The sequence below is a fragment of the Xenopus tropicalis genome, chromosome 2, assembly GCF_000004195.4.
Source record: "Xenopus tropicalis strain Nigerian chromosome 2, UCB_Xtro_10.0, whole genome shotgun sequence".
Classification (NCBI taxonomy): Eukaryota; Metazoa; Chordata; class Amphibia; order Anura; family Pipidae; genus Xenopus; species Xenopus tropicalis.
Window position 1 is genome coordinate 166,620,744 of NC_030678.2, and position 22,163 is coordinate 166,642,906.

The following is a 22,163-nucleotide window of genomic DNA, read 5'->3' on the forward strand; positions in this document are numbered from 1 at the left end:
CAAGTACTGGGAAGGACGGTCACTACTGTCTAATGACTTCAAGCTGTGAACTAGAATTCCACAATTGCCAAGAATCCTTTTTAACTTAAAAAGGCACAAAGGGGATAATGAAACATGGCCAAAGATTGGATTAGTTCAACACAGCAGATTTGCTTTCATAATGTAACTTATTTCTGATTGGCTGCTACAAATTCAGATACTGATTTGGCTTAAATTCCTTACATATTACTACATAATCCTCTATTGTTTATCTTTATGTAAATAGTAAACACCCAAAGTAGACGAGATGTAAACAAAGCCAAATGATCCTGAAAACTGTTTCAATTCTTTGATATGTTCTAGTTTGGGGGGGGGGCATTATTTCATGATATAACAATCTTTGGTCTTACTTACGACAAGAAAAAAACAATAGACACACACATATTTGTGCAATAGGGATGTCAAACTTAAAACTATTGTAAACACCAGTCTCTGGCATCAGCTGGAACGACCGCCCACTCCTAGTTCAACCTCATCATCCATCCTCGCCAATCCCAAATTGATACCCCCGTCTTGAATTTTTTAAAGAAATGTATTATAAAGACGGAAAAGATCGAATCAGCAAAATGGAAATATATAAACCAAATGCAAGGAACAGAAACCACAGTACTTACGGCCGCGTTCAAGCAAATAAGATTAGATAGACCATGTATGACAGCTTTCCTTTAATCCTGATTCATTGTTATTAATGTTCCTTATGTTTGCTCTCACAACACTCCAAGCACTGTAGCATTACGCCTACTGGCAAACATAGCCGCTCCACATTGTGAATATCAAACAATTCTGAGGATAAAAACCAGCCTTATGAATGGAAATATTCTTAAACCTTTTTAAAGCACTTACCAGTTTCTTCATCGATGCTAAAGCGCCCCAAGCCACTCCCGTCTCGTATGGAGTACTGTATCTCGCCATCCCTCCCGCTGTCTTCGTCCTTGGCCACAACTTGCAAAACGCTCGTTCCAATACGAGAGTTTTCCTTTATAGATCCAGTGACAGCAAAATCAGGAAAGTAAGGGGTATGGAGGTTCTCATTAACATCCACTACTTCCACTTCCACAAACGAGACAGACGAGAGAGACACGGGGCGTCCCTTATCCTTGGCACGCACTGTCAAGTTGTAGAACTGTTGCTTCTCGTAGTCCAGCTCTTTGTTCAAGCGAATGGCGCCGCTGGTTTTATCGATTTCAAACCTTCCGTTGTAGTCGTTTACCAGAGAGTACCGTACTTGGCCTCCAAGGCCAAGGTCGGGATCTTGAGTTTCAAACCATGATATGACAGTTCCAACAGGAAGGTCTTCAAGAACCTTAGCAGTGTAACTAGAAGGTATGAAGACTGGGGCGCAATCATTGACGTCGTCTAGATAGACTGAAAGAGTAACCACCGAAAATAATTGTTGCCCGTTTTCTGCTTTGTCTCTTGCTTCAATTTTCAAGGTGTAGTTTGGAACCAGCTCCCTGTCCAGTTGGTCTGCTACATACACAACCCCACTCGAGCTGTTAATTGCAAACTTGTTTGTGTCTGTTAAAATCGAGTAAGTCACCTCCCCATTTGGACCAAGATCTTTATCTCGAGCTTCAACTTGAATTAATTCCGTCCCTATACTAGTACTTTCTAAAGTATTAGCTGAATAACTTCCTTCTAAGAACACCGGGCTGTTATCATTTGCATCGTTGACATGTATGGTCAACAACCGCCATGAAGACCTCTGCGGATTACCTAAATCGTAAACCGTAATATTAAGTATATACCTATCAGTGGTTTCTCGATCCATCGGCATCATGACTTTGAGTTGCCCAGTTTCCATGTCAATGTTGAAACAACTGTCCATGTTGCCATCAGATATGGTGTAAAGAACCTTTCCATTAAACCCAGAATCTGCATCGGTGGCTCTGATGAGAAGTATGGGAGATCCCACAGGAAGGTCCTCTTTCACAGACACATCTGAAGGGAAGGATTTATCGAACTGAGGAGGCTGCCTGTTTATAGAGTAGTAATCGAACAAACTATCTTCATAATTCAACTTGGCGTTGGCTTTGGTTTTTTTCAGAAGTTTTTCAGCTAATTTTTGGGCCACTCTGGTTTCTTTACAAATAAAACTCTTAGAAGATACCTTGCCATGTACAACAGTTATATTAACGTACATAGGATCTGCAAAGGTTTCACCATCAGTCGCAGTGATCCTCAGGGCAAAGTTACTGTTTCTCAGACCAGAGTTGATAAAAGATTTTTTAAGCTGTAAAACCCCAGAATCTGGATTTAAGTAGAAGTATCCTTGTTCATTTCCAGAAATGATTTTATACTTAACAAGTTCCAGTTCATCTACGTCTATGGCTGAGACGGCAGTTATGTGCCCGCCCGTTGGAAAGTCAAAAGGTATAACTCCCTGACAAGCTACTTTTTCAAACAATGGCTTATTGTCATTAACGTTGCCTACATGTACGGTAACATTTACTTCACTCTCGTGGCGGTATGGGGACCCCCAGTCCGATGCTCTCACAATGAACCTGTAGCTTTCGGGAGAGGATTCAAAATCCAAAACATCAGACGTACTAATTGTTCCAGTAAACTGGTTTATGGTAAATGGCAGCACATTCAAGCTTGCAATGTTGTAGGTGATGTAACCGTTTTCTCCTAAGTCTTTGTCGAAGGCTGAAATCGTTAAAACGCTAGTGCCAACGGGAACACTTTCATTGACAAATGCCTCATAGAAGGCTTGTTGGAACTCTGGAATGTTATCATTGGCATCTTCCAACCTCACAATGACCTGAGCTGACACATCGTTGCCTTTTTGTTTGACCTCCAGTTCATATTTGTCTATCCCATAGATGTTTAGATGGCGAGCGGTGGTAATTAATCCTGTCCTGGCATTGATCTTGAAATATTCCGAGTGTTGACTTTCAGATATACTGTATTCCACAGAGATGGGCTCGGGTTGGACTTTCACCACCGCTACTGCAACTCCAGGAGGGGAGAATTCACTGACTGTAACTTCATAGACATCTTTTTCAAACTTAGACTTCTCCACATCTTTTTTGGGGCTAGGGATATGCACTTTTTTAATGTCGGAAAACTTTTGAGGTGATCCTTTGTCTCTTGCTTGTAGAGTAATGTTGTGGCCAAATGGAAAACTGTCCCATTCAATGGGAGCTTTTTGTTTTATTTTATACTCGTTAATCCATTTTCCCTCTTTGACCAATATAAACTGATCTAGTGGATCGCCTGTTAGTATCGTTATGGCTTCAATCTCACCATTAGCTCCCTCGTCAGCGTCATCGATGGTAACAACGGCATAGGTTGGATCAGTGTCAAGAACTGAAGGAATGTGGCTCACCACAGTGACTGTGGGAGCGTGTTCATTAATACGTTCAATATGAACGTAGAGTTTAGCGGTGCTGCTGACGCCATTGTTCCCATACAGTTTCATGCCACGGTCTACAGCCAAGACCTCCAGGTCGTATCTGTTTTTTTCATCATAATTCAAACGTCCGCTCAGTGACACGACTCCGCTAGTGGGATGAACAGAGAACAGATCTACTTTGTTCTTGAAATAATAATAGAATTCCCCATTGGATCCAATATCGGCATCGGTGGCTGTAACTTGGGCAATGCTAGTCCGTATTGGAGTACTTTCTGCTATTGTCACAGAGTATGTTGTGGGGGAGAATAAAGGTCTTAAGTCATTCATGTCCAAGACTTGTACACTTACTTTTGTCCAAGCTTCTAGGTCTTCTCCTCTCACCGAAGCCTTTATTGTTAATAAATAGTTGTCCTGGATTTCTCTGTTCAGTATAGCGGAGTTCCCACCTTTTGTTCTAATTCTTAAAAAGCAAAAGTCTCCAATGACAACTTCTTCTGCTTTGAAGAACCCTTCCTCGTCCCCTGACATGATCCTATATTTGATATCCCACGAAATGTTGGCTAACTTAATGCCAATTTTGGTTTGACTGTTGAGATAGGTCCTTGCAGCCGAATTCTCGTAAACCGTCGCATTGTAAACGGGGTGGGTAAACTGAAAGATCTGAGCCGAGGATCCTTGGAGACCATCGCATAGGCAGAGGTGGCAAAGCAGATTTAGGAACAACAGGCCAATGCTGGAATGAGAGGCCACTGTGCCTCCCAAGATGTCCATTTTCATAGCCATTCCCTCATGTTTTCATCCTGCAATTAAAAAAAAATATATACAAATTCAGTTTTAGAATCGTGAGTTTCAGACAAATAAATTCAGTTTCATTTCCAATTTTATTGGTCACCAACAATAACTGCTGTTTAACAATCTAGAATATTACATGATAACTAGGTTATCTAACCTTTAAAATGCTTCTGAGGTGCGGGCAATTATAGAAATATAAAATTATAGGCCAGTGCTCTCTCTCTTAAGGTCCCCATACACGTGTCGATTCTAGCTGCCTATATGGGTCCCTTAGACCGATTCGGCAGCTAATCGGCCCGTGTATGGGCACTACCGACGGGCCTGCCCGACCGATATCTGGCCTGAAATCGACCAGATCTCGATCAGGCAGGTTAAAAAATCTAGTTGGATTGACTTCTGCTATGCCGTCGTTATAATTTGATCATTTGGCCCCAGGGCCAAACGATCGAATTATCCTGCATTCTCCCGATATCTCCCACCCGTAGGTGGGGATATCGGGAGAAGATCCGCTCGCTTGGTGACATCGCCAAGTGAGTGAATCTGCCCGTGTATGGGGACCTTTAGTTACGAGAGTAGAAACCCTAAATATACAAAGAGCTCTAGTTGGTCTCTTCTGTAAGCAGTAAAACCTTTAGCTAGCACCGGGAAACCATAGATTGTGGGTCATTTTTGTGTTGGGGGAGCCCCATTTAATACATATTATTTATATGACAGGGCTAATTACATATATAATAACCAAGACCCCATGGCAGAATAAATAAAGTGATGCTTTCATATAAAATAACTCCCAGAACGCATTGCGGGATAAATGTAGTGCCAGTTTCATATATAACACATGACAAGATAACTTCAGTGCCTATTTCATACATCCCAAAACACATGGCAGGACAAATACAATGCTAATTCCATATTTGATATCCCCAGAACACAGGGTAGCAAAATACTATGCCATTTTCATGTACAACAACCCTAGAACAAATGGCTGGCTAAATGCAATGGCAACCTCACGTATAATACCTTCATTCTGTTTGCTGTATAAAATGTATAGGTGTTTATTTGGAAAGGCTTACAACGCCCCCCCCCCCTTTCCCCCTTCATTACAATCCACCCATGGCCATCATTTTGGGGCCAATGAACTTTATGTTGCATTACTGACTTCTGAGAACTACTAGCTATGGCAGTGATCCCCAACCAGTGGCTCGTGACCCTTGGATGTTGCTCCCAGTGGCCTCAAAGCAGGTGCTCATTTTTTAATTTCTGGCTTTGAGGCAAGTTTGGGTTGTATAAAAACCCAGTATAATGCCAAATAGAGCCTTCTGTAGGCTGCCAGTCCACATAGGAGCTATTAAGTAGCCAATTACAGCTTTTATTGGCACCACCAGGAACCATATCCATGCTTGTGTTGCTCCCCAACACTTTTTCCATTTGAATGTGGCTCATGGGTATAAAAGGTTGGGGATCCCTTAGCTATGGCAAGACATAGGCAAACTGTAATGACTGAACGGCGGAAGTCTCTCTTCCATATGCAGGAGAACCCTAACTAGCATTGGTCTTCATCAACACCAGAAAACTTTCTGCTGCGATACAGAAGTCAGGTACAGACAGGTGACACGAAAACAAAGTCAGAGACAGGCAATATGGCAGGGGAGGTAGCTAGAATAGAAATTATAGTACATAAAGGAGTCAAATTCACAAAATCCAACAAATTAATGAGCTCGAGCCGGGGCTGAATAATCACAACCCAGCTTTTGGCAAGAAAAATACTGAAAATGGGGAATTTAATGACACATTGGCACCAACACAGAACAGGTGCAAGGAAAATCATACAGCAGCATCAAGACATATGGGCACACATAATTGTGCTCACTGACAATACTCTTGGACGTGGGATGTGTGCGCTGCCAATCACTGGAACACATGCGGTGCTAAGTAATGACGTGAAATGCACCTAGAGACTAAAGTGTTAGAGGTAAGAGATTCCAATGGTTTCCCAGTGCGCCGTCAATCCATAGTGTTCCAAGACCCTCTCTACAACCCACTTTTTGCATCATTAAATGTTGTTTAGCCCTCAACAGTAGCATCTAGCAAAGGGCTTGAGATAAAGCTTTGCAATGCAAGTTAGATATTTGGTGCGTGTATGGCTGCCTATGATTATGTGTATCATTTTTAAATGGAGCAATAAAAATAGAGTTTTAAGCAAGCCGTTGTGTTCGGTGCATTTGGAGCCCTTTTTGTATATGCGTGTATGGCGGCTTGACAAGGCGACCGATACCGCGGAAGGCTGCATCAATCAGCCAGGTTAAAAGATTTTGATTGGGCGCCATTGAAGGCGCCCGAGCAAATTCTACATTCAAGGCTGAATCGCCAATTTCTATTGTTTGTACCTCCATATCTGACGATTCAGCCCTGAATGTCTGTGGAGGGTGGGAACGATTAGTGATGAGTGAATCTGTACTGTTTCTCTTTGCCTAAAAATTTGCGAAACGACAGCAAAATTTGTGAAACCGCGAAAAATTTTTTTTGTTGCCCACGTCTTTTTTTGCCTTTTTTTGTCCTTTTTTTGTCCTTTTTTGTGCCTATTTTGTGCCTATTTTGATGCAACCGTGCCTATTTTCCCGCAACTGCGCCCTTTATTGACACGACCGCTCCCAATTGGACGCGACCGCAACTTTTTTCGGCGCACTATGAATTTTTCGGCCAATGGCGAAATGCGGAAATTCGCTGCGAATCTATGCCTGGCGAAAAATTCACTCATCACTAGGGACGCTCTTTCATGCGACCAATGGACACACGAAAGATCGAAATTGCTACATGTATGGCCTCCTTAAGTCCTATGAAAAGTAGACATATTTAGAAAGAGAATGTAATAATCAGAAGTGCATAAATATGAAACAGAAATATAAAGAAAATGTAGGTTATATGGGACAATAGTATCCTGTTTAATGTATAGAAACTCAGCCCATTGCTGTGTCATGTTGGTCAAAAATAGGTAATTTAGCACTTGGAGAAATGCAGATATCCTGTGAGAAACAGAGAAATAATACTGAAGCCATGTGAGAACGGATGGGGGACAGATGTACAAGTAAAATCATGTCAAACTCAATAACACTTCAGCTAGACTGACAAAAGTGATTTATTTGCTTGGGAAGTGCTGATATCTTCATCATTGCGAGAGAAATGTTCCATTCTCAGCACTCTGAGGACACCACTTGCCGCCACGATTACACTTTGGTTTAAGTGAAAATGATTAACACAATAAAATACAGTTCATGAACTACCCTGTGTGCCGCCTTACTTAGCACAAGTCGCAATCTGCAGTAATGACTACTTTTATTAAAAGAAAGCCTTTTTTTCCCCCCTTACTTTGTTTTCTCATCCCTCTATGCATTCCCGCCTATTCAACTGAAAAACAAACCAATTTAAAATGCAATTAGAGCCTTCAATGAGCACATTTAAGGTCTGTAATGATGCTAAGTGCATTACTTAGCTAGAGATGCGCTCGGTGCCAAACACCACGCTGGCATTCCTTTATGTGAGATGCCAGTTTTTAATGAAAATCTGAGCAAATCTAGAGCCACAAGAGAAGACCTTGCACAATGGCTTCCCCATAAGCAACATGTAAATCCCCACAACTGCTCCGGAAAGAAGAAGACTTCACAGCAGACAATGGTTCCCGTTTAATCTAATGGGTTGAAAAGCTAAATCAACAGACGTCAACAACTGAAGCGAAAGAAGAAGACTTTTCAAAAGACGGTGGTTGTCCTTCTATCAATCAGGACTCGCTAGACTTTAATAACTGCACCAAAAGAAGAAGACGTCCCATAATACAATAGTTCCCTTCTGATCAATCAATTGCTAGGAGACAACAACTGCACCAAAATAAGACAACTTTCCAAAAGATAATAGTTCCCTCTCGATCAATCATCGTAAAAAGTTAAATCATTAGACATCAAGAACTTCATCAAAACTAGAAGACTTCCCAACAAACAGTGGGAACAATCAGGATATAAAGCTAAATCACTAGACCTCATCAACTGCACTCAAAGAAGAGTAAGACTTCCTAAGAGACAATGGTTCCACCTTATATCAATCAGAATACACAGCCAAATCAATATATATCATCAGCAACTGCACCAAAAGAAGAAGAAACATTTCAAACAGACAATGGTTCTTTTTTGATCAATCAGGATATAAAGCTGAACCACTAGAAATCAACAACTGCACCAAAAGAAGAACAAGACTTTCTATCAATCAGGACATAAAGCTAAATCACTAGATACCAACAACTGCAACAAAAGGAGAAGAATTCCAAACAGACAATGGTTGCCTTTTGATCGATTAAGATATAAAGTCATTAGACGTCAACAACTGCACTGAAAGAAGACCTACCAACATGGTGCCCTTTGATCGTTTAGGATATAACGGTAAATCACTAGACGTCAGAAACTTCACCAAAAGATGAAGACATAACAACAGATATAGATCCAATTTGATTAATCAGGATGTACATCAGTTATCAATAAATATATTCTTAAACCCATAAACAAGCCCACAAGGTCTTCATCAAGGCCATAAATATGTTCTCTCTTCACCACCTATAATTCATACAACTTGAAATATGCCCCCTTGTTGTAGGGTTGACTTTATGGAAACATCAGTCTTTTTTAAGAAGGGCTGCTAAGATGGTTTATGGTCTTGAGGGCAACATCTAATTAACGTTTAGCTAGAGGAGAGAAGATAAAGTGGAATTGTGAGTAAAATTGATCCTCAATACAGGACTCCCGGGGGAGAACGGGAGCACAACAAGGGGAAAAGCTGAACAGCTTTGGACTTCTGAATGGTTTACATGGGGTGTATTTTCTGCAGATGTTTTTTGGAGCACAACAAGGAGCTGTCCTTAAGGCTGGCAAAATGAAATAAACAAAAGGAACGTAGGCAGTATGGGCCTTCTGAAGGGTAAAGGTGGCCATTCACTGGTCGATAAAAACTGTCCATGGTCTCAGTTGGCAGTTTATTGGCCCTCAGATGGGCCTGTCTGGTCTTATATCCTATCAACGTGATTTGATTGTTTGGCCCAAACATTCAAATCAATCCGATATCGCCCACCTCAAGGTGCACATATCAGTGAAAGAGCCAATCGTTTGGCAACCTTGGATCTCTATGTGTGTATGACGTTACATAGGGTTGAAAAAAGACCAGAGTCCATCAAGTTCAACCCTTCCAGATAACCCAGCACACACAACCCACACCTACCAATCTATACACATACATAAACTATAAATACAACCACTAGTACTAACTGTAGATATTAGTATCACAATAGCCTTGGATATTCTGCTTGTGATGTGTACGGCCATCTTTAGACTTATGGCACATATGGCACATATTTTCTGCTGGGGTTTTCTTTTAGCTGCCAAAGAAGCAATGGATCATGCCCAAGCAGCCTGCCCTTTACTTAAATGCCCTATCCCTAGCAGAGATTGGCCCTTGAGTTAAAGAATAACAAATAACTTCTCTCAAAACTTCTGCAATTTACTTTTCCGTTTTTAGTGGTTTATAAATATTTGCACTGAGAATAAATGCCGACTTTTGGCACAGCGAGCCTATGGCTAACTGAATATGCCTGCAGGGTCACTCGGAAAAGAGAGCTGCTGAGCTAAAAACTGCTAATATTGCAGAAGCCACAAAAAAAAAGCAAATAAATATGAATTGCAATATAAACTACTACTGATATTGAATGAAGTCCAAACAAAGAGCGAGCACAATGGGTTACTATGAGGCATATTAAAGCTGCCTACTGCTTTATTTACTGGGTCCCATTATATTTCAGCAGCACCGAGCAAAGCAAACAATGCAGCAAACAGACACAATAGGAATAAATGGGCAGAACCCCCTGCTCCTGACAGCTTCCCATCTAGACCATATTACATTTTCGATGGTTTAGTATTTTTACAATTAATGGGCCTTATCTTTCTATTCTCAGAGTCCCCTTAGGGCTGTTTTTATTTCAATACGACAGAAGTGACAAATTGCATTTATGTGTTGTTTTGCTGCATCCTAATGTAATATAATGTTATTTATATACAACTTTTTATTTTTACCCAGAGGATACACAGCGCATTACAGCTCCTGCTGGGCTTCCATAAGATGAAGTTACTTGTTACAAGGTGACCCCAGGCTCTGAACCTGTCACTATGCTTTAGAACATGTACTCTAACCCTCCTATGTAATAAAAGGCACTAAGTTTGCTCATGAACAGTAACCCATAGCAACCAATATGATGTTAAATACAAATAAATGCTTCCTGCTAATTGGTTGCTATGGGTTACTACTCCTGGGCAAACGTAGTGTCTTTTATTACATAACCCCATAAGAGCTCTATCATAGGGGGATTCTTTCCCTTTATGAATTTAATTTGCACTTACTGTACTTGTTTTCTAGTTCAGTATATTTTCAATGACCACACTCCACAGACTATTTACCCGGAAGGAAAAAAACAATAGGACTAATTTCTAACCAGCTACAAGCAGAAGCAACTACCCTCCCTATCAGATATAAGCCTTATATGCACTAAGAAAAATACAGTATTAAAACCAGTTGCAAGTAATGGTGTTCAGCTGGATCTGTTTGCAGTGTCTTATCACACCATCCATGGATGCCAAGTTTTCCTCAGACACTCAGAATTCTGCAGTGATCTAAACAGGGAGTGTTGGATAAGATCACAGTCTATATGCTCTGATATTCACATAGCTAGAATCTCTGAAAACCGCAAACTTTATTCTTTGGATGACTGTATCCCTTTAATAAAATATTGGTACCCCCGGATATTATTACTAAAGGACAATCAAAGCTCACCAAATAATTAGGCTGAGTCCACCAGAATATGTTAAGTTCATGAAAAGGGGTGTACTGGACTGGCAATCTGTGGGTTCAGGCAAATGCCAGAGGGGCTGCTGTGAGGTGCCATAGACACTATTTATTGGGCTGCTGGGGGTCTGTTTGGGCCTCTTTGTACTTGCATTGCAAGGGCCCAGGCCTAGACTGGCAATCTGTGGGTTCAGGCAAATGCCAGAGGGGCTGCTGTAAGGTGCCATAGTCACTATTTATTGGGCTGCTGGGGGGCTGTTTGGGCCTCTGTGTATTTGAAATGCCAGGGCCTATTTTGAACCCCAGTCCAGACTTGCAGTAAGCTTACCAGATTTCCAAAGTGAAATCTGGGGGCAGTAAGGGGCCTATGCAATGCCCACTTTTTGGCCATTCCCCAATTGCCATACATGGGCCGATTCTAGCTGCCAATATCGGTCCCTTCGGCAGATAATCAGCCCGTGTAGGGGCCCTAACGATGGGCCTGCCCAACCGATATCTGGCCTGAAATCGGGGCCAAACGACCGAATTAGCCTGGATTCGCCCGATATCGGCCACCCGTAGGTGGGGGATATCATGCGAAGATCCGCTCGCTTGGGGAAGGTGTATGGCCACCTATACTCCCGCTCAACATAACAGCCACATATTTTAATCTTAATCCCTAAAAAAGTTCCAAAATAATAATAATAATATTTCTTCCTGGTGCGGTAAGTTTGAAGGACGTAACAACAACTGGCTAGGGGGCAGCTCTGTTGCGCCAGGGACAGATTTTAGAGGCGGGTGGGGTCAGTTTTACACAGCAACAGGAAGCCTGAAATGGGATCAGTCCCCCTGGAATGGGTACCGGTAACTTTATGCCACAGGTCACTGTTAGAAGGATTTGAAGTCAGTTTTGGACCCTTTCTGCATCTAAAACATCAGAACCTTCTCACACTCCTAGTGAAAAGCTTTAACAACCAAGATATTGAGGGATCCATGTTAAACATGAGTAGATAGCAAAACGGGGGTGATCTTGAATGTTAGCTCTAGTGCAGTGATCCCCAAATAGTGACTCGGGGGTAATATGTTGCTCCCCACCCCTTTTGATGTTGTTCCCAGTAGTCTCAAAGTAGGTGCCCTTTGTAAAGTTCTGGGTTGGAGACAATTTATGGAAGCCCAGAGACACAGTTTTACCCCAAGCAGAGCCTCCTACAGGCTAGAAGCCCACACGGGGCTACCAAATAGCCAATCACAGCCCTTATTTGGCACCCCCAAAGGACTTTTTCCATGCTTTTGTGGCTCCCCAACACTTTTTACATCTAAGTGTGGCTTCCGAGTAAAAAAGTTTGGAGATCCCTGCTGTAGAGCATCAGTTCCCTCACTATGAAGCTGGCGTAGAAGTGGCTAGGGTGGGCAGCCTAAGGCCAGTTATGGTGAGAGTTGCAAAGAATGCCTTTTGGCTTCAGTTATGGTGGGATTTAGGGATAAAACCCCAATTTGCTGAACCAAAAAAGTCCAATATCTACTGCTCACTTCGCCCACCTATAAAAATTACATTTCATCGCCGAGACGCTCAACAGTCCTCATTTGGAATGACCCCTCCAGCCTCCTTCTTCCACTGAGTGTACACATTGTTTTCATTGGACGCTTTATTCCAAACCCCTCAGTTAATAAAAGACTAAAGAAAAATATTACGGGGGTCACAAGTAAGTCGCTGGAAAAAGATAAAACGTGAGAACATAAAAGGTTGGCTGGAAAGCGAACGCGTCCATATGTTACTCCTGCAGAATGTATACGTTTGTTTACAATTAAAAAGTTACGGTTCCCTCTCTTCCCCAGCCAAATGCTCCGACTGAAATCACAGCAATATATGAAATTATGGTGAAGTGATAAATAAAATAACATTCCTAGCTTCCTAGTCATTTCCTCCGAGGATTATAGATATAAATAAATAAATATATTACAGAATTCTCCCCCCGACGCCTGCGGAATTAGATTTTTCCAGAGAAAGATGAAATTTTATAATTGTAGATATTTGTATGGTTTGTGAATTAGCCCACGAGTGCTATTGATAAGGATATATGTTTCAGATTATTCATTGCTTTTGAAAAACCATATCTGTGTATGTTTGTACATTTATAGAAAATAGCTTTCACAACTAATAAATAAAATAAAATGCAAGACAATGCAACAACTGTATCACTGATCTGGCAGTTAGCTGGAAGCAATCAGTAAAACGAGCCACTCAGCATTAAATAATTGTAATTCTAGATGCCCCCAAGGACTCAGCTTCTATTCAGCGGCCCGTTATGAATACATTTCCAGTGCTGAAAATATTTCCATACAACACCCGCTAATGTCAAATATTAATTCATCAGCAAACATTTCCAACCTGTAAGCATGTTTTCTCTCCAATACCGACTGCGGGGAAGTTGTTCATGTGTTAAAAATCAGTTCCCCCCATGAACGAAAAGGAATGAGACAGAGTAACCAGCAGATCTGCCAGAACAATAGGACTCAAATAATAAAGCTTGCTGAGTTGTCTAGGGTTCTTGCAGAGCTGTATTGATGGGGGTCCAAATGGGGAGAATGCAGAAGGCATAATAGGGAGAGATGGTGCCTATAGTAGCAGTGGGGGGATAATAGCCTCTGGGAAGGGACTGGGGCTGTGGGATAGCAGGTATAGTAGGGAGAGATGGTGCCTATAGTAGCAGTGGGATAATAGTCTCTGGGAAGGGACTGGGGCTGTGGGATAGCAGGTATAGTAGGGAGAGATGGTGCCTATAGTAGCAGTGGGATAATAGTCTCTGGGAAGGGACTGCGGCTGTGGGATAGAAGGTATAGTAGGGAGAGATGGTGCCTATAGTAGCAGTGGGGGGATAATAGCCTCTGGGAAGGGACTGGGGCTGTGGGATAGCAGGTATAGTAGGGAGAGATGGTGCCTATAGTAGCAGTGGGGGGATAATAGCCTCTGGGAAGGGACTGGGGCTGTGGGATAGCAGGTATAGTAGGGAGAGATGGTGCCTATAGTAGCAGTGGGGGGATAATAGCCTCTGGGAAGGTACTGGGGCTGTGGGATAGCAGGTATAGTAGGGAGAGATGGTGCCTATAGTAGCAGTGGGGGGATAATAGCCTCTGGGAAGGGACTGGGGCTGTGGGATAGCAGGTATAGTAGGGAGAGATGGTGCCTATAGTAGCAGTAGGGGGATAATAGCCTCTGGGAAGGGACTGGGGCTGTGGGATAGCAGGTATAGTAGGGAGAGATGTTGCCTATAGTAGCAGTCGGGGGATAATAGCCTCTGGGAAGGGACTGGGGCTGTGGGATAGCAGGTATAGTAGGGAGAGATGGTGCCTATAGTAGCAGTGGGGGGATAATAGCCTCTGGGAAGGGACTCGGGCTGTGGGATAGCAGGTATAGTAGGGAGAGATGGTGCCTATAGTAGCAGTGGGGGGATAATAGCCTCTGGGAAGGGACTGGGGCTGTGGGATAGCAGGTATAGTAGGGAGAGATGGTGCCTATAGTAGCAGTGGGGGGATAATAGCCTCTGGGAAGGGACTGTGGCTGTGGGATAGCAGGTATAGTAGGGAGAGATGGTGCCTATAGTAGCAGTGGGGGGATAATAGCCTCTGGGAAGGGACTGGGGCTGTGGGATAGCAGGTATAGTAGGGAGAGATGGTGCCTATAGTAGCAGTGGGGGGGATAATAGCCTCTGGGAAGGGACTGGGGCTGTGGGATAGCAGGTATAGTAGGGAGAGATGGTGCCTATAGTAGCAGTAGGGGGATAATAGCCTCTGGGAAGGGACTGGGGCTGAGGGATAGCAGGTATAGTAGGGAGAGATGGTGCCTATAGTAGCAGTGGGGGGATAATAGCCTCTGGGAAGGGACTGGGGCTGTGGGATAGCAGGTATAGTAGGGAGAGATGGTGCCTATAGTAGCAGTGGGGGGATAATAGCCTCTGGGAAGGGACTGGGGCTGTGGGATAGCAGGTATAGTAGGGAGAGATGGTGCCTATAGTAGCAGTGGGGGGATAATAGCCTCTGGGAAGGGACTGGGGCTGTGGGATAGCAGGTATAGTAGGGAGAGATGGTGCCTATAGTAGCAGTGGGGGGATAATAGCCATTTATTAAAATGAGTCTCAGAAGAAGGCATTTTCCTCTGTCCTTTATATCCATTTCATAAAAATGGATGGTAAAAGTCCGGGCAGACATTCTACGGGAGAATAAATATTAACAGAACCAAAAGGTGAACAAACTCAAACCCATTTCTCTATCTCAGTGATGAGTAAAAGGCACAGAAATATCCGTGTGAAATTTAGCAAGGGCAGTAACTAAACAGATAGAGGGGCTGCTTCGGGGCCACTTGGCTAAAGCAAATACAGGTATTGGAACTGTTATCCAGAATGCTCCCGACCTGGGGTTTTCCAGATAAGGAATATTTCCGTAATTTGGATCTCTATAAGTCTCCACTTAAGTCTGCTAAAAATCATTTAACCATTAAATAAACCCAATAGGGCTGTTCTGCCCCCAATAAGGGGTAATTATATCTTAGTTGGGATCAAGTACAGGTACTGTTTTATTATTACAGAGAAAAGGGAATCATTTAACCATTAAATAAACCCAATAGGGCTGTTCTGCCCCCAATAAGGGGTAATTATATCTTAGTTGGGATCAAGTACAGGTACTGTTTTATTATTACAGAGAAAAGGGAATCATTTAACCATTAAATAAACCCAATAGGGCTGTTCTGCCCCCAATAAGGGGTAATTATATCTTAGTTGGGATCAAGTACAGGTACTGTTTTATTATTACAGAGAAAAGGGAATCATTTAACCATTAAATAAACCCAATAGGGCTGTTCTGCCCCAATAAGGGGTAATTATATCTTAGTTGGGATCAAGTACAGGTACTGTTTTATTATTACAGAGAAAAGGGAATCATTTAACCATTAAATAAACCCAATAGGACTGTTCTGCCCCCAATAAGGGGTAATTATATCTTAGTTGGGATCAAGTACAGGTACTGTTTTATTATTACAGAGAAAAGGGAATAATTTAACCATGAAATAAACCCAATAGGGCTGTTCTGCCCCCAATAAGGGGTTATTATATCTTAGTTGGGATCAAGTACAGGTACTATTTTATTATTACAGAGAAAAAGGAAATCATGGAATCTATGGGAGATGACCTTTCTGTAATTCGGAACTTTCTGGATAACGGGTTTCCGGATAAGGCATCCCATACCTGTATTAAGGGGAACAGAAAGTAAAGGCTGTGTATACTCAGAGTAGCCATCAGTGAACTAAAACTCCCAGCATGCCTCTGCTCGGGGCTCCGTCTTTAACCCCAGCCTGCAGTTGAATAAACAGCGCACATTTCTATTTAGTTTTCCCACAGCCCTAACTGCTGTACGTAGCAATGGCACAGCACTCCTGGAATTAGGAAATGGCAGTGGGTTTGAATGGCTGCCAAAGTTTGCATTGTACAAACACTTGCTATCAAGCTTTGATAAAACAAGCGCCCAGCGCGCTGCCAGTTCGTGCCGCCATGTGATAATAAAGTCATTCCAATTCCAAACCTGTTTGACGGCTGCATTCTGAGTGGGGGTGTTTATGTGGGTGCCGCCGATTATGCCCCCGTTATATTAAAAAAACAGAGGTGCTTACTGCTGTATACAATAGCCGGGAGAACAGACATTTTAGGCCTTATTTACAAAGTGTGGGGCAGGGTGTAAAGTGCAAAAATTAGTTTTCTCCACTCACAGGTTGCACCCACAGGAGTAGTACTTTACACCCAAGGGTGTTAGGGGGACGGGTGCCTATTCAGGAAAAAAATAAAACACTTTATAAAATTTCCCCTAGACCCCCTTTGTATGTATGTATGTATGTATATCTTTATTTATAAAGCGCTACTTATGTACCCAGCGCTGTACAGTAGCATACATTAATACAAACAGGGGGTTAAAGATAATAATAGATAAATACACAGTATAACAATAAATACAGATAGATACAAGATAAAAACAGTTGCAATAAGTTAAGAGTCAAAGACACAAGAGGATGGAGGTCCCTGCCCCGTAGAGCTTACAATCTATATGGATCTATAGTATCTATATATACAAATCTATAGCTTACAATCTATACAATCCTTTCTTTTAAGATCAGCAAAGACGGGGCTGGGCATGTACCAATTGGTACAGTCTGGTAATACTAAATGGTCATAATCAGTAGGCTCTAGGTTTTCTTCATATGGGAGATGGTCTCTAGAAACACTAATAAAAGTTGGGGTCATTTATTAACACTGGGCAAATTTAGCCATGGGCAGTGACCCATGGCAACCAATCAAAATGTTCAGCTGGCTGAAAAAACTCAATCACTGATTGGTTGCTATGGGTTACTGCCTATGGGCAAATTTGCCCAGTGTTAGTGTCTTCTCAGGGTTTAGTGCAGACACTCCTTGATGTGTAGAGTTTTGTGGATCCATCGTTCCTGGGGATCTGTAGAAACATTCCCAGCTTTGTGGGGTATTTATTTTATCTACTGAAGATGAATATCCCAATGGCCATGTTGCTCCCCAAGGCAATACATCTATCTCTATAACGCATCAATATGTCATCGATGCATGTGTGGTCAGGCCAACGGCAGCAGGAGACATTCTCCATGACCTGGACCTTCACTATGTGACCTCAGGTTCCCCACAATGGCAGTTTGTACACAGTCGGTGAGGTTCCTAGCACAGTTACAAATAGAGATGAATGCCCTCATTGTGGAGACTTTAGGTCCGTTCTGCAAACTACAGTTAATTCATGTATCACAGTTAGCAGATGTTTAGTAGCCCACCAAAAATAATAATCCATCTGTTAGTAGGAGTATTAAGTAGAAAGCATAAGAGCGTGAAATTGTTATGTTGTTCCTTTATTTATACAGTCATGACATCTTGCTTAACCACTCACATCAGTACCTGCGCCAGGGGAACTTGGGGTTTAATTCTCCTACAACAGACATATATTATAATTATTGTTATTTATATAGAGCCATTATCTCTGGTAGGAAACCCAGTTCTGGGCCAAGTAGTGTTTGCATCATAAGTAATACTACTAGGCCCTGTATTTATTCTGCTTTGTGTTCTGGGGTATTATACAATGAACTGACACTGCATTTATCCTCCTATATGTTCCGGGGTATTATATTATACATGGAATGTGCACTATATTTATCCTGATGTATTCCAGGATATTATACATGGAACTGGAACTGTTTTTATCTGCAATGTGATCTGGGGTATTATACATGGAATTGGCACTATATTTATCCTGCTGTGGGTTCTGGGGTATTATACATGGAATTGGCACTGTATTTATCCTGCTGTGGGTTCTGGGGTATTATACATGGAATTGGCACTGTATTTATCCCGCTGTGGGTTCTGGGGTATTATACATGGAATTGGCACTGTATTTATCCTGCTGTGGGTTCTGGGGTATTATACATGGAATTGGCACTGTATTTATCTGCCTTGTGTTTTGGGGTATTATACATGGAATTGGCACTGTATTTATCCTGCTGTGTGTTCTGGGGTATTATACATGGAATTGGCACTGTATTTATCCTGCCATGTGTTTTGGGGTATTATACATGGAATTGGCCCTGTATTTATCCAGCTGTGGGTTCAGGGGTATTATACATGGAATTGGCACTGTATTTATCTGCCTTGTGTTTTGGGGTATTATACATGGAATTGGCACTGTATTTATCCTACTGTGGGTTCTGGGGTATTATACATGGAATTGGCACTGTATTTATCTGCCTTGTGTTTTGGGGTATTATACATGGAATTGGCCCTGTATTTATCCAGCTGTGGGTTCTGGGGTATTATACATGGAATTGGCACTGTATTTATCCCGCTGTGGGTTCTGGGGTATTATACATGGAATTGGCACTGTATTTATCCCGCTGTGGGTTCTGGGGTATTATACATGGAATGTGCACTATATTTATCCTGCTGTGGGTTCTGGGGTATTATACATGGAATTGGCACTGTATTTATCCTGCTCTGGGTTCCAGGGTATTATACATGAAATGTGCACTATATTTATCCTGCTGTGGGTTCTGGGGTATTATACATGGAATTGGCACTGTATTTATCCTGCTGTGTGTTCTGGGGTATTATACATGGAATTGGCACTGTATTTATCCCGCTGTGTGTTCTGGGGTATTATACATGGAATTGGCACTGTATTTATCCTGCTGTGGGTTCCAGGGTATTATACATGGAATGTGCACTATATTTATCCCGCTGTGGGTTCTGGGGTATTATACATGGAATTGGCACTGTATTTATCCCGCTGTGTGTTCTGGGGTATTATACATGGAATTGGCACTGTATTTATCCCGCTGTGTGTTCTGGGGTATTATACATGGAATTGGCACTGTATTTATCCTGCTGTGGGTTCTGGGGTATTATACATGGAATTGGCACTGTATTTATCCTGCTGTGGGTTCTGGGGTATTATACATGGAATTGGCACTGTATTTATCCCGCTGTGTGTTCTGGGGTATTATACATGGAATCGGCACTGTATTTATCCTGCTGTGGGTTCTGGGGTATTATACATGGAATTGGCACTGTATTTATCCTGCTGTGGGTTCTGGGGTATTATACATGGAATTGGCACTGGGATACTTTAAACGAATCTGTGTAAAAAACATCTTAAAGTACCCCCCCTTAACACAAAAATCACCCTCCTCCTATGAAGCTCTTCAATGCTACATTTTAACCAAAGATAAAAAATGCAACATGTACAATAACCAAGTTCTATGGGCCATTAGTATTTGTATAATAGCCTCGGGCAGCAGAAACCATGTTTGGCTGTGCAAGTCATCAATGCTAACCACCCTGTGACCTTCCTTCTGTATATGGCAGTCGATCTCTGAATCTTTAGTTAATAATTTACCACCCGTTAATGACTGCCGACCTCTGGAATTAGAACCTAAATATACCTCAGTCACATTGTGCATTCAACAAATTATATTAAAGGGATACAGTCATGACTTGAATGGGGTCCTTTTTATTTCTAAATGACACCATTTAACATTTTATTCTTGAACCAACAAATGTATTTGTAGCTGTAATATCGGTGTGTAGGTGCCATCTCAGTGCCTTGTGCCTGAGTCTGAGCTTTCAGCCAGTGCTACACATTAGAACTGCTTTCAGCAAACCTATTGTTTCTCCTACTCCCATGTAACTGGAGGAGTCCCAAGCCGGACTTGGATTTCTTACTATTGAGTGCTATTCTGATACCTACTGGGAGCTGCTATCTTGCTCCCTTCCCATTGTTCTGCTGATCGGCTGCTGGGGGTGAGGGGGGGGGGGATATCACTCCAACTTGCAGCGCAGCAGTAAAGTGTGTCTGAAGTTTGTCAGAGCACAAGTCACATGGCTGTGGCACCCTTATGAAAAACAGATTACAATGCAGGATTCTGCTGGAAAGAAACATGTTTTCCCATGTCAGTATGCCTTTAAGCAAGTACCCCCTCAGTAACCATCAAGGACAGAAACCGAAATGAGCCGTAACCTCTATAGCTTGGGAACAAAAGAGTAATACAATAGGCCCCTTATTCCCGGAGACACAATAATCCCAGCATTTTAACAGCTGGATTTTTTTGGGTCGAAAAACATTAAAAATAATCTTCCCTAAAAATACGTATCGCTTGCAAAGCAAAAACGTGAAACTCCGGTGCGAGACTTGTTCTCTCTCTTTTACAAAGTGCCACGCCGTTCCGCTGATAAGTGCCTGACTGTCGGCCAGTGTTTCAGGTTTCATAATGTGGAAAACAGATAGCGCGTCAGAGAATATAATGGAACAAGCAGAAATCCCACAGGTCGGCGGATTCCGGTAGCAATACGCGCTCAGTGCCTTGTACCCGACCCGGCGGGACTATTTCTGCTTTATTTATGTCACCTCTACAAAGGAGCCCTTGAACCGGAGATGGTACCGTTCACTCACGCCGCCGACTCGTAATAAATCCAGCCGGGAAAAGTAGTTCCGCAGATGTTACAGATGTGTATACACGTGTAAACGTCATTGGACATTGTTAACGTATGAATCTACATATACCGTAAATGGATTTATTACCGGCAGGTAAAAACATCTGCTTTCTATTTTGCTCAGTGATTTGATTTTCTGTGTGCTTTGATGTAAAGGAAAAAGGGCAAATATCAAAGGGCATTTACTACTCAGGGGTGACATACAAAAATAGCCCAAATTCATCAAGGTCAACGCTTATGGATCGGACCTGTAGTACTGGGCCTGAGTTCAAATCCACACAATAATACTATTGTGAAGAAACTCTGGGTACAGTTGGGGTATAATGATACTATCCTGAGGAAACTCTGGGTACAGTTGGGGTATAATGATACTATCCTGAGGAAACTCTGGGTACAGTTGGGGTATAATGATACTATCCTGAGGAAACTCTGGGTACAGTTGGGGTATAATGATACTATCCTGAGGAAACTCTGGGTACAGTTGGGGTATAATGATACTATCCTGAGGAAACTCTGGGTACAGTTGGGGTATAATGATACTATCCTGAGGAAACTCTGGGTACAGTCGGGGTATAATGATACTATCCTGAGGAAACTCTGGGTACAGTTGGGGTATAATGATACTATCCTGAGGAAACTCTGGGTACAGTTGGGGTATAATGATACTATCCTGAGGAAACTCTGGGTACAGTTGGGGTATAATGATACTATCCTGAGGAAACTGTGGGTACAGTCGGGGTATAATGATACTATCCTGAGGAAACTCTGGGTACAGTTGGGGTATAATGATACTATCCTGAGGAAACTCTGGGTACAGTTGGGGTATAATGATACTATCCTGAGGAAACTCTGGGTACAGTCGGGGTATAATGATACTATCCTGAGGAAACTCTGGGTACAGTTGGGGTATAATGATACTATCCTGAGGAAACTCTGGGTACAGTTGGGGTATAATGATACTATCCTGAGGAAACTCTGGGTACAGTTGGGGTATAATGATACTATCCTGAGGAAACTGTGGGTACAGTTGGGGTATAATGATACTATCCTGAGGAAACTCTGGGTACAGTTGGGGTATAATGATACTATCC

General features: G+C 42.3%; 1 protein-coding gene across 6 annotated transcripts in view; it reads right to left on the reverse strand.

Moving 5' to 3' along the window:
- Positions 1-22,163, reverse strand: part of fat3 (FAT atypical cadherin 3) — a 334,300-nt gene that overhangs the window by 296,051 nt on the left and 16,086 nt on the right. For all 6 annotated transcript variants that reach the window (XM_031897341.1, XM_031897340.1, XM_031897339.1 and 3 more), the window contains exon 2: positions 883-4,197. In XM_031897341.1, the coding sequence (XP_031753201.1) occupies positions 883-4,180 (3,298 nt within the window). In that variant the 5' untranslated portion in view covers positions 4,181-4,197. The remainder of the gene's footprint in view (positions 1-882; positions 4,198-22,163) is intronic.